Raw genomic sequence first — 14204 nt, 5'->3', positions numbered from 1 at the left:
CCCTGATGCTGACTCCCTGTCAGTCAGACGGCGCCCTGCTGGAGGCCTGTCCTGTGGGTAATGCATTTTAAATGGGGGGCGCGACATGCCCCTCTCCTCTCATCCTCCACGCCTCATTAACTTCCTGCTGATTGATAAACAGTGAGCTGCTGCTGCCATGTGGGGCGGGTGGCTCGCAGAATTAGACACATGATGTTGTTGGCTGATGGTTCATCGCTCAGCTGGGATGAGATAAACCTACAGGTGTGCATTGGAAGGTTATCTATATGTGTTCCTGCACTTTTTTTTTTACTCAATGATGCAAATGGTACTTCTACAGTATGTGCCTGTATTACATGTGTGTACTACAGATGCAAGTCTGATATGGCGGTTGATTATGTTCTAGTCCAAAAAAGACTGGGTTCACAATAGGGTTGCGCCCTCTGTTGATCACTGAACCACAACAACGTGCCTGAAATGCCCACCTTACCCCCACCACCCCCCAGTCCACAAAAAAAACAAAACAAAAAAAAAAACGGGTCATGTTGGTAACAGTGAATCTTGCCACATTTTACCACTTACCACATTTTACCAGAATAAGAGTTTAGTGTCTCCAGTCCACTTGGTGGAGCTAATGCACCTCTAGGCTGGTATGTCAATCATCAAATAAACCTTAAATAAGAAGAAAAGGAAGCAGAGAGTGAGGCTTGCCTCTTTTGTTGGCCTCGAATCCAAAATGATGCCGTATTGGTCCAGTTTTAGTTTTCTTTGAGACTAACAAGTCCCGTCTCAGAAAACAAAAATGTTCTAGTAAAAACACATCCCACCTTGCATCTCTACTGAAATTTGATCTCCTGTCTGTCAGGCCTTGATCTGTTAACATAATATAATGTTAATAAGTTGTTATATTGCATAATACTAATAAAATACCTGTTGGATGTAGCGTCTTGACGTCGTCGATGCAGGTTGCTGAGGTAGGCTACTTTTTAAATTGCAAGACCGTATAATGCCGGTTCAGCTAGTTTATGGACTGGAAAAAAAACTAAAACTGAACCAACCCAACAGTGGTGGTCTATATGTAGAAAATTGATGAAAAGTCCTAAAAGTAGAGAAAAAGCACAGGAATATTCGTTCCATGCTATTCAGATGGACTAAGGTTACAGTTTCTTGGTTTCATGTTGTAGACCGACTGAAGTGTGGCTTCTTGGGTCCATGTTGCAGACACATGGGTGTCTGCACAACGTTTTTTCATGCCCAACCTCTCCCAGAGTGTTACAGGCAAGCGGTGAGGCAGTCACCACACTGGATTGTCTGTTGTGGGCAGATGTTGAGGTTGTGTGTCCGACCGAGAGCGCAGACCTAATTAAGACTGAAGAAACACATCATTTTATTTGGCTCTCTCTCCTCCTTGGCCTCGCTTTGATCCAGTGATTATTACCAGCTCTTTGGCTCTGTAGAGGAGTAGAGGGCGGGGAAGCATTGTGTCCCATGCTGACAGCTCCCAAACAAAATAACCCCCCTCCCCAGGTTGTTACAGCTGACACTCCCAGCTGGGTTGTCAGCGGTGAGGTCAGTAAGAGAATCCAGCTGCCTGCTGAGGTTTGTTCCTCTGCTGTGGATTAGCACCAGCCAAGCATCTGGTGGTGTCCTGTAGTGTAACACTGTACATGCACTCGCTGTATGTACAATACACGGACAGTCTCTTGAGCACAAATACACATGCTCATGCTGCAATAATCAACCCAGGAGGTGTCCACATTGCTTTTTTGGATCTCGGCTCATTTGTTGATCTATTTCTGCTGTTGATCCTCTTTCCCCCCTGCTGAGTGTCCTTCCCTCTGCCAGACCAAGGAGCAGTAACCTCAGTAGGTGACAAGAAGGGCAGCCATCACTGCACTATGGCTGTGACAATAAAGACTTTTTCTGTCTTTGCAGTGACTGGTCAGCACAGTTAATTGGTTATGTAGTGTGCTCTACTGAAAATCTATCTTCTGCATGTCAAATAATAAATCACCCCCTGCAGGAGGCTCTGACAGTTTGTTTGTGCACCCAGGTATAAAACTATTGCAATGGATTCCATTGGTGACCCAGAGCCACACAACAACTGAAAACCATCAAAATGTATGATTGACTTCTATGATTTACATTCACCAGGAACACTCTTACAAAGTTTCTGCAAAACATAACAAAGTAGTGGAACTTTGATAAGTGAGACAGCCGTGAATGTATTTCCCTTGCAGACAAAATATTGAAGGTTTATTCTTGACCGTTGAAACAGCAGCTTACAAATAAATTCTCAACACAAAGTGAAGCTTACTTGTTGGTACTGGTCATATGATAACAGCTAAACCATCTCCATGATAATTTACTAATTCCCTCACCAGAAGAGGGTCATAAAATGTGTTATAAAACTTAGTAAACAACAAGTAAGTGGGATCTTTTTCGTACCAGTGAAAACAATACCAGTTTATCTTGTAATATATGGTCATAGCAAGTATGTAGTTTATTCTTTTATCGTTTCTCTTGCAAATTTCAAAGGCCCCATATATGTCTTTTTGGATGAGAATGCCGCTCTACGTGCTATATACAGTATATACTGTCAAAGTATCAACATGGCCAATCAACAGATAATTGCATACAGCTGGTATTCAAAAACTGTGCCTTTAAATGAGCCGTGAGGACTTCTGTTAAGGTTGTGATGTCATAACTTCACTATATATGTACAGAAAGTGCTGCTACAGTGCTGCTACAGTAATTCCCTGGCTGCAATGATATTGCAGAAAAACTGGAAACACTGACCAATCAGAGCAGACTGGGCTTAAAGAGACACTTCCAGAAACAGAGCATTTCAGATGAAGGGTGATACAGGTGTATTCAGACAGTATGAGGAAAAAGAATGTGTTTTTTTAACACTGAATTTTTTACACTCTCAGTAAAACTAGTTTGACTAAAGGTGTGTTTGTGACATTAAGGTGAGATGTTTCCTCTACTCTCTCACTGACTTACTGGGCACATTGCATTGCTTTTCCACAGTATTCCATTATATACTACAGGGAGCTGTTGTTTCACAGTAAAGCCTTCCAGTGATTGGCTAGTGGAAACCTTTAACTCCAAAACAGTGTTCGCAAAAATGAGTTTGCTCTGATGGAGATAAATGAGAAGGCAAAAGGTGCCACATTACCAAGGTACTGCAGTAATCTCCCCCGCCCTACATGGTAGTGACCCCTGAATTTATGCTGCTCTTTCATCAATAGGAAGAAAGAGAGAGTAGCATGAAATGCCTCTGTTTGCCTGCAGCAGAGATTCCCCGTGTTGATTTATTGTGCTTTCTAGATGTAAACTGTAAATGGATCACTTGGTAACCTCAGAGAGTCACTTTATGGTGTTATTGATTCCCGTCTGTAACTAAAAATGATTTCTTCACTGTTCTCCTGTCAACATAATCTCCCTATTCCCGTCCTCATCAGATCATACTATTGTGTCCATTTGCTCATTACTTGTGATTGTCTGCAATGTGTGAGCTAATTACTGTTCTGCCGTATCACATGGAATGAGTTATGGATTGATATTGAATGCTTCTTCATGGTGTATGCATGTGCTGTTAAAGTGGCTTAATAGAAAACGTCACAGAGGCCCTTTTTTAAATCAGTTTTATTTTTTGATGCCTACAGCTGCTAAATTAAATATCTACTCTTCTGAAGCAGGGTTATGTTTTAAATCACATCAGACTGTTTATCTTCCATGCAAGTCTGGTTTAAGAAATTGTGATTGATTTTTTTAAAGGGAAAAAAGCCCCTTAGGGTCACTTCTGAGCATTTGTTGTCTTTGTTTATCTTTTCTAGGGGGCTGTTTGCAAGTAACTATACAGAAACCCATTACCTGGAAGATGGCATTGCGGTCACAGGCTCATACAACTTCACGGTATGTTAACAACCTTTTTATATTCTGCTTTTTATTAAGGCTGACACAGTTCTTCATCACCCAGCCAGCCGTCCTTATAAATGTTGGGCCTCTGTGGAACCGTTCTTCTTCTTGGGTTCTGCTTCATTGTGCTCTTATTAGGGTCAGCGAGGAAGTAAAGAAAAATTGATGTTGCAGTTAGACCCACTTTTAAACCACCTGGAATTGGGTAGTCTTGCACACAAAGAAGCCTGTATAGGTGAGCGGGCCCATTTTCGTTCTCCACCAGCAGATTCATATTTGATGATATAAAAGGCGGACAGAGGTCAGAGAACAGACTCTCTTTTATAATAGATAGACTTCAAGCCGAGCCCAAAAAATGGTTTGTAATACGGCTCTGAAAGAAAAATATGAAACTAGTGCACTTCAGAAGTCACACCGACTGTGAAATATTCAGCACCTGTCATTACATCATTAGCACTTCCATCTGAAATACATCTGCTAAGTCTCACAAATGTAATTTTTCACCAGATTAGTTTCAGAGTTCATATAGAGACATCATTTTTGGCGAGTTTCAGCAGGGTGCAGTGTCAGCTTTTTTGCTATTTCTTTATAACTTACAAATGTATCATCTTTTTTGCAGTTGAAAGGTTAAATACTCTATAATTTATTCTTCCTGAGTTGTGTTTTCTTTAGTCTCGGAACCTTTCAGCTTGTGGTCTAACGTTTTAGCCTCTGGGGGAAATGAGTTATGGATAGATAGATAGATAGATAGATAGATAGATAGATAGATAGATAGATAGATAGATAGATAGATAGATAGATAGATAGATAGATAGATAGATAGATAGATAGATAGATAGATAGATAGATAGATAGATAGATAGATACACATATACATTAAACATACACTGTATTGTGATAACACAATAGCCATAAACAAACTTTAACCTAAGATAAATCTGAATTTCAATTAAAACCTATGCCTAAAATATTAAACATTTGCAGAGAAAATTGACTTTGCAGGGAAATTATACATTTGCAGGAGATTGAATATTGTGCAGATAAATTAAGCATGTGCATCAGAGATGTCCAGGAAAATAGTGCAAAACAGAGAAGGAAATTGTTCATTGATGCCCTCTTCCGTGCACCAGTCAAGCCAATTAGCAGCTTCATCAATACTTTCATACGACATTTTGGCTAATCTCAATAAACAGATATTTGCAGATGAAAGCAGATCATTTTTTAAAAGGCTAATTAAAAGCTAAATGGTTGTCAGACGTTCCGAGATTGCATTTCAGCTGATGCTTTCTGCCCCTTATGATCTCCACATGGACTGTTTACCTGCATTCAACCAAAGCCTGTTCAAACATGACTGGCCAAACGAACTACACATGGAAACCACAGTGCTCCCACTATCTACAGATTATTATGTTCAAAGTGATTATATTTCCCCCACACATTCAAGGTTGTGGTTTGGTCTTCTTACATTTCCTGCCATTTGCGTCAGTGTGGTGGTAAAAAATGTCTTATCTTCATTAAGCTCAGTTGTTTTTTCCTGAGCAGAACATGTTCTGCTCTCGAATAACAAAGGGTCTTTGAAAACATCTTTCATGAATCCATAAATACCATTCTATTGAAGGATTTTTATTTTGAGCTTTAGAAAATGCCTGTACAGTGCACTGTGAATGGCTGCAGCAGGTAGAATACTTTCTATGGCTCAAAGCTTCCACCTGCTTGCCTGATTTCAGTGATTTGATCAGCTGCAGTTTTGAAAGCAATTAAACGTCTAATTTATGTTCAGATACCCAGAAAGAATAATAATAGACATCCTGTGAGGTCTTTGCACAGAATGCCTGGCCTACTTATGCTTAAATCCACAAAAGAGGAGATTAATTTAATTCAATAATGGCCAGCCCACACAGTGAAATGAACAATATTTTCCACTTGAGACTGCTTTGAGACCATCATTGGATGGGCTCGGCCGTCTCATCAGAATTGCTGCCATTCCAAAGCATAAAGACAATAAAGGAGTTACAGCGGGTCAGCTCAGGATGGACTCTGAGACATGGAGAGGCATCAGCTCAGATAGCTGGCACATGGAATGATTGGATCGTTATCTGGATGGATTAATGGGTGACTTCTGCAGCAGGTTGTGCCCATTATCATCATTGATTCATCATTAAGTCTTTAGAATATTTGAGCATAATAAAAATACCATCATAATTTCCCAGGGACCAAGAGTACTTCACATTGCTTGTTTTGTCTGATAAAAAGCCCAAAATATTCAAATGAAAATGATTGAAAACAGAGAAAAAGTGTCTTAATCCATCAGTTTGTGAAAAAAATGACTGTTTTTGAAGCAATTTTGGTCGTCGCCATCTTGGTTTTTTGAAACCAGTAGTTACCATGTATGGATTTGAGCGTGGAGACGGGGAAGAGGACAAAGGCACAAGCATACTAAAATGTCTTTTAATACAACTGCCAAATCAAGAGCACACAATGTTCTGTAGTAGTGACTTGTCAATTACAAGGCAGCCACGCCCTGAATCCTACTTTGTTTTATTGTCTATTGTACTCTAAATGGGGCCATAATTCACAAAATGAACATCATGCTGTCTAGAAGATGTCTGGAAAGTATTTGAGACCATAAGCCTATTAGGAAAATGTTAACTGAGGTAATAAATCAAATAATAAGAAGAGTAATTTTCTCTTAGGCTTCTTTACTATTCATTTTGTAGCCAGTGTAGTCGCCCCCTGCTGGCTGTTAGATAGAATGCAGTTTTCAGGCAATTCTGCATTAGCTTCCCTTTTCAGCCACTTGAATCACAAATGTTTGCATCAAACATACTCTTGAGGTAATAAATCTAGTATGAAGTAGGATAATTTTCTCATAGGCTTCTAAACAGTTAATTTTTGCAGCCAGTGGAGTCGCCCCTGCTGGCCGTTAGAAAGAATGCATTTTTCAGGCAAATAGCTTCCCTTTTTTAGCCACTTGAATCAGCAAATGTTTGCATCAAACATCCTCTTGAGGTAATCAATCAAGTAAGAAGTAGGGTAATTTCCTCATAGGCTTCTATACAGTTAATTTTGTAGCCAGTGTAGTCGCCTCCTGTTGGCCGTTAGAAAGAATGCCGTTTTCAGGCAATTCTGCATTAATTTCTCTTTTCAGCAACTTTACTCAGCAAATGTTTGCATCAAATTACTTCCAATTAATTTTATGTCGAGCAACTAGTTGACTAATCAACTAATTCATTCTGCACTTGATGGATGGGTGGATTAAATGCACGGACCACAGGATAACTACCAGTAACCTATATCTACCTGCGTGTCTACCTGAGTGTCTCACCAGCCTGGGAACTAACAGACATCTTTCGACCTCCATCCCTCCTCTCATTCCTCTCTCATGACCAACACCAGCTCTTCATGGGAGGCTCTTTCTTTCTTTTTTACTGGAAACAGCCAGATCTTTTGAGACTGATTCGTAGTTAATTTATTTGTCCTGTCGGCAGGGAGGAGACTGATATAGTGATCTGGGCAAGGGATCTGCAGGGTTCAGTTGTGTGTCAAAGTCAAGGTACTGCTGGGAGAGACTTCAGCTTGAGTCAGCCCTCTCTTGTGTCTGTTTTAAGTCCTCTCCCTTTCTCACCAGAGTCCACATACAACACAATAAATGAGTGCCATGTGCTGTAACAAAACTACTGGGAATATGAATCACTAGCATGGATATTAAAGAGTTAACTTAGAAAAATACATGCATGTGATAAACAATGTAATGTTCACACACTGGGTTGCCTCCCACAATAATCTGGGTATTAGTTATTAATCTTTCTTATTCCAGATATGAAGGCGTAAGCACTTTCCTTTTTCATTTCTTCCTGCAAAGACCCTTAGAAACAAAAAATCTATTCATATCCTTTATATCAATGCATCACCGTCATGATCTCATCAAAGAAACATGAGGTGGTAGCATTAAGTCAGCGTACTAAATCCAGTTCTGCTCCTCCTTGCTATACTAAAATTTCATATTTCATGTAATGGGCTGTCCTTTCTTTGCACCTTTTTACACCGCTTTAATGGATAGTTCTCTTCCAATACACCTCTAGGTAGAGATATGGAAAGTGGCCAAACAGACGAAGGCTTTCAAGGATTTGGGTCCACTTCCTGGATGCCCTCTGAATAAGATATTGTCCTTTGGGCGGTAACTTTGGGTTCTGGTCCATTTTTCAACCCTGTCTCCAGAAAATTATGTTTTTGCTGTGCAAGTGTTTAATCAAATACAATTTGGAAGAAACGTAAGTGCACACATTATGTTTACAGGTAAAAAAAAATTTCATTCCAGTCCATTTTCTTTCAAGCTTTTATTAGTTGTATTTAAACATTATATTTCAGTTCTTTGAAGATTAACTTTTGCTCTCAAAAGCTCTCAAAGCAGTAGCATTTTTTGGCCCTCTAAGTGAAAGCAGAAGAACCTGTAAACATAACATTGACATTTTAAAAGCATAGAAGTTGTTATGGCAAATGTGTTGGAACTTATCACACATCCAGCAGACATTGAGCAACATTAACATTCCTTTGGAGTCGTGTTTCTGGCAATCCAACAAATGTAAGTTCAGTGATCACTCTTATTTTAGCTCCTCTATGTTCAACTATTCATTACATTGCTATACATGCTATTAGACAGAACCACATAGAGTCATTTAATCCAGTGTTAATATATGATTTGGTGCAGCTTTAAATATTGCCCTATCCACAACTTGTTACTGTTAAATTAATAAAAACTATCCCGAAATGAGTGTAATATGGAATTTCTTAAAGGTGTTCTATGTTGGATTTTCCTAAAAAAACAATATATAGACTCATACAAAAATAATCCATTCCAATCATCACTTATGACCCATTAGAGGTGTGTGCAGAGCCCCTGCCTTCTGTCTGTTTCCTCTTTTCTATTACTATGGCTGTGTTTGGGTTGTTTCTGGGTCTCACTTTTTAGGCACAGTTGTACAAAAATAGCAGACACAGTGAAGAAAAAACAAATATAGGGAAGTGAAGCACCATGTGGACAAATTTAAGTCCAAAACGAGAGCCAGGGAGGAGGAGCCAGGTTTAATATTTGTGTTTACAAACAATAAGTAACAATTCCTATGTAGTATGCCTTTAATAAGTGGATTCAATGCTATAGAACCCCAACCTTAAAGGCACAATATATCAATGCCGCTGTGAGAAAACTTGTCATAGTTTATTGCAGAATTACTGAGAAAAAGTGCTGTGAAACTCATTTAGACACGGAACATGCAAGATCAGCAGCCTCTCGAGGTTAGCCACCTTGAAGGAGGCTGGACATTGAAATTTACTGCCTTCATATATGCCACGCTATATTTAGAAGCAGTCAGAGAGGAGTGGAAAACGCACATTTCCTTGTTTTCCTGAACAGCGTGGCAGAAGGGGCTGTTGGTTAGACCTCACCTGAGCGCGGCTGTCTAACAGAAGGGTTGTTTTCACTCTAAACCAGACGCTTCCTCCCCACCCTCTCACTACCAGGCCTGGTTCAATAAACATGGGCTTAATTCACTTTCGTTACTCCCCACTGCAGCTTGACAGGTGGTCCATGAAAGCGGGTACCTGAGAATGCAGCAGCGTGTTAAGATTGTGCTGGGAAATGTGTAACTCCACACAGATTTCAGCCATCACCAGCCTGTGGTGATGGGTGTGAATGGCTGCTGCCAACTCTGCAAAAGACGACTCCCCCAGAGTTAATTCGCTCATACTTCACAGCGATCAGCAGGGACTGCTGCTGTTGTACTGTTCTTAAACCTAAATACATGTTTAGTGTCACGTTGGTCCCATTCCTCATGTCTTGAATTGTAAATACTGAAGTATTTTGGTCTGTGCACCCTCAGGTAAACTGCTACTACCACGGTGAGGTGGAGGGTCGTGTCAACTCGGATGTCAGCCTCAGTACCTGTGCTGGTGTTAAGTAAGTGTGTCAGCTACTTTTTTGTTTTTCAGATCAAATACTTGCCATAGCTGCACGGCATGCACAGTTTTTCCTGCATAAGAAGTGATTGTTTGACACCTCAGGTGCTCACTTTTGGCTTTGCCTCCAAAAAACAAGGTATTGGCTTGTTTACAAGCTGTCTAATCTATTATTTTTGGCGTGAACAATGTCACCAAAACCACTAATTGGTTGTTAAAGCTATGAAAATCAGATTCAGGTTGTAACAAAACAGAATTATACTTAAAGTCTGACTTGAGGCCAAGTCATAATTCTCAAGTGTAAAACTCTGAGGACTGGCATGTCGACAGATCTCAGTGAATAATGAATTTTGCTACATTAATACACCGAGATGACACCCTGTATGGACTGTTGAAAACCTCTAATCTTGACATAGTGTAAGGCTTTAGACAAGTGAGGTATTTCGGTGTTGGAAACACTGTTTGCAGATGTCAAACAGGAGTAATGGTTGCAGTAATATCATTGGACACCATCAGGAATGTTTTCACAAAGCAGCCAAACATCTACGCCCTCTGCGGAGAGATTCGCCTGATTCTGAAGCCCTTGCTGTTGCCCTTGGTCTTAATATTTATTTATTTATTTCAGTTTTTCTGCAACCTGTCTGCACAACAACACATCCACAGAACTTTTTTGACAGAGAGCTACACATAGCCTGGCTCACCGTGAGACAAATTGTTCTTGGTTTGGGTTGGCAGTGCTCAGGCTTTTTTTTGGGGGGTGGGGGGGGGGGGGGGACGGGGGTTAGAGTGAGTTCATGTGGTTGAGACTTATTGTGCAAGGTTTGTGAGAATCTCACAGTTTATTTAGACTCACTGCATGAGGATGTCACTTTAAATCACTGAGACCACTGTTAAATCATGAGAAAAGTTTAGGAAGAGGAAAACAATGGAAAAAACTAATAAGTACTGCTCTTTAGTCACCCATCACAGTGATGTATAATCGTTTATGGTTACATTAGGAAGTCATACATAAGTCAGGATCACTTTTATCAAAGCCAAATCAATATTAAAACTCTTTGTTTTCTGCATATCTGATATGTTCAGTGCAATATGGAAAAATGAATAAAATATGACTAGGCACCTACCTTATCTAACCTTTCCTTCATCTGCAGGGGTTTCATAACACTTGAAGGCAAATCCTATGTAATGGAACCATCTGCTGATCACTCCGATGGGACTCACTGGATCTACACAGCTGAACACCTCAGTTTTGCTCCTGGCACCTGTGGCCATGATTTCAACATATCCTACCCCATTGAACATGCAGACAGCAGTCCGTTCAGGGCTTTCAGCAAAAGGGTAAGGATCATTAAACTGTCTGCAGTTTATCTCCAGCTGTAAGGTAAATTGTCTAAACTCACAATGGGATTTGAAAGACTATCTTCAGGATGTATTGCTTCTTTTCTTTGCATTATTTTTGCCAATTGTATGCTTTCATTGTTGAGTTGAGAGTAGAGAAATGTCTCAGGATTTGAGAGATGTGGAGTGACATTCAACAAATGTCCCTGTGTGGACTCAAACTGTGGAAGTTGCAACTTGTGGTTAGCCTTTTTTAAACAACTCACCAAAGTTTGCTATTTAAGTAAAATGTCCTTCAGGCACTCTCAGGTAGAACAAAGGGAAAAGCTATTTTAATCCCTTGGAGTTCCGACATCCCCCCCACATACTCTACCAACTTTTCTTTCAGAGGCTGTAGCAGACTCAGATCTTCTAGTTCCTTTGATATCAATGTAGACTAAGGAATTCATTGCTATCAACCATGTTGTGACATCTTGTCGGAAGGGGAGGTGAAGTAACGCTCAGAAGTTGAGCCTAATTCTAGTGATGGAAGCGGTTTCTTGACCTTGGTGGTGGTAATGCATCTCTTAGATGGTTTGCCAACCGTCAATGAACAAGATGTCACCGATAGGTTTCTGACGAGCCGATGTGAAGCTCTGCTTTAAGCTGGGAAAATAACTTTCACAGTCTTTATAGATTTTGAAAAAACTTGGAGTACACACTACATGACTGGTTTCAGCAGATTTCTGTATGACAACTGAAAGACTTGGGATGACAAACTACATGATTAAAACGACTAAAGCCAACTGAACGCATCAAACTCTCACGCAAGCTCTCGCAAGGGCAACAGTTTAAAGGGTAGACTAACATACCAGTTGGTGGCAGTAATGCACCAATTTGTTGTTTGCCAACCACCAATAAAACTATAAGAAAAAGGAGAAGAGAAGAAAGAAGTAAATCAATATGGATGGAAATCAGCTTGCTGCTGCTGTTGTCTGCACAGATATCTGCTCGGAGAAAACCATCAAGATGAATAAACGGGTCCCTCCCTCTCTTTTTCATTGGCTATTGGCAACACATGTTTGCAGTTGGGTCTGTTCCACTCACACACTAACAGATTTTGTGCCAACTAGCCAAGTGTCCCCAACCAGTCAACACTAGTACAGACTTTGTCTAACTGGGAACCGTGGGTAAAATCTGGCAAAAAATGGGAAAAGAGGTGTCTTGTCTGTTTTTGTCTGTCTGAGGCTGTAAACATGTTTATTTCTGCTGTAAAGTTCAGCATTTTAACATGGGGTTCTATGGGGACTGACTCGCTTTTGGAGCCAGCCTCAAGTGGCCATTTGAGGAACTGCAGTTTTTGGCAATTCCTAATTAGTGACTATCAATGAGCTCTTTCTACAAATTATAGATACTTCTGTTGATGGGGTTTTTGTTAATGATTGATCTTGGCGTCGTTATTATGTTTGCATGCTGAAATGACTGTCTAAAGCTTCTATCTATGATCTTTTCATTATGTGATGAGATGATGTTTACTTCCTGTGCATCATCTATATAGTGAACCAGGTGATTTTATTATAACAACCCTAGGACCACGTAAGGCGTATTTTAATCATTAGAACGCCTGACTTGACAAACCTTTCAAAATCCCCTACTGAAGAATGTTTTCTTTCTCTATTTTAAAGACCCAAGAGCACCTTAAGCTTCCCTCGATCCCCTGCATTTAAAATTAATTGAGCCCTTTGATTCTGTTTTTCTTTGTGTTTGCTACTTAAATGTTTGTGTTGGTGTTTTAATCGCACTGTGCTCTGAAAAGACTGTGAAGCGTAAAAAATCTGGTATTAACCACCAAGGGTAAAGAAAAATGTTTCTTATTGAAGCCTGTATTTAGATTCTGACTGTGGAGAATACAAAAACGACTCACCTTAACCCCCTTTTAAAAGGTCATTTGCAATGTAGATATTGGTAAGTGGCCTGTTATATATTTTAAAGCTACTACTTGTTGAATTATTCACTCGTTCCTTCCATCTGATCTAACACTGTCCATTAGTGATGTGGAGTGTATGAAGAGCCTGGGTTGATAAACGCCTGTGGAAAGTACATTGGCTGTTAAGTGACACCATTTGCTCTGAAAGCAGGATCTGACTGCAGGCTTGTACATCATACCTTCAGCAGGACCCGTCCTTCGAGAATTAACCCTACCCTATCCCACACCCTTCCCTCAGCCCCTTACTACCCTGAGCAGAGGGATAAATCATAATGGCCATGGTCACAGAGAAAGAGTCTCTATCTTCTGAAGGAAGGGGGCTTTAAAGATGATGAGTGCCGATAAGTGGAAAACACAGACTCCAGTGATCTCTATCTGACTGGTGACGGATGGAAGGAGTGGACGAACACGGCTGATTTATCAGGTCAATAGAAAGAGACACAGATAGGTGGTGTGAAAGATGAAACAGATGTTCAAGGACCCAAGAAGCGTGAGCACACATACCATAATTGTGATGCAGCATAAATGTGAGGGACTTTCCACTTTCTTAAAAACAGATTTTTTATTGAAGCAATTGTTTAATCATTTCATTAAGGGTATATTGAGAAGCCGGCCAAGCATGTGTCTTTGCTGGCCAAAAAAATCTTTCACATAGTTAGTTTTTATTTATTAATGCAGTAATAGGGCTTTTCTGATGTTTTACTGTTGTTTTTGTTTCCTGTTCGTGATTACAGTACTGGAAGCATTGTCTTCAGTGGGAAGAGTGCTGCAGCACAAGTGAAGAAATCCTGACAACAGCACAATGCACAAATTTCCAACTGACAGAAACAGGAGGGGTGGGGGGTAAGATAACAAAAGAAGGCTCATATTGATAATTTATACCAGTGTCATTCCTGTTCATAGAAGGCTTTTTTTCAGTGTATTTTAATATGTTTTATCTGATCACAACGTCCCCTTTCATTTGTTTGAAATAAGTACGTCCCTAACCCTCCTAACACAGCAAGAGATGCCAGAGTTAGAAGCGAAAACATCACTAAGTGAAGAC

At 40.1% G+C, this 14204-nt stretch overlaps 1 protein-coding gene across 1 annotated transcript in view; it reads left to right on the top strand.

Moving 5' to 3' along the window:
• LOC131959680 (disintegrin and metalloproteinase domain-containing protein 12-like) overlaps positions 1-14204 on the top strand; it is an 89609-nt gene that overhangs the window by 41731 nt on the left and 33674 nt on the right. The window contains exons 4-6 of the mRNA XM_059324895.1: positions 3822-3900; positions 9780-9856; positions 11007-11193. Coding sequence (XP_059180878.1) covers positions 3822-3900; positions 9780-9856; positions 11007-11193 — 343 coding nt within the window. The remainder of the gene's footprint in view (positions 1-3821; positions 3901-9779; positions 9857-11006; positions 11194-14204) is intronic.

The sequence above is a fragment of the Centropristis striata genome, chromosome 21, assembly GCF_030273125.1.
Source record: "Centropristis striata isolate RG_2023a ecotype Rhode Island chromosome 21, C.striata_1.0, whole genome shotgun sequence".
In the NCBI taxonomy this organism is placed as follows: Eukaryota; Metazoa; Chordata; class Actinopteri; order Perciformes; family Serranidae; genus Centropristis; species Centropristis striata.
Note: the sequence above shows the minus strand (reverse complement) of the source record. Positions and strands in the feature narration are given on the sequence as shown.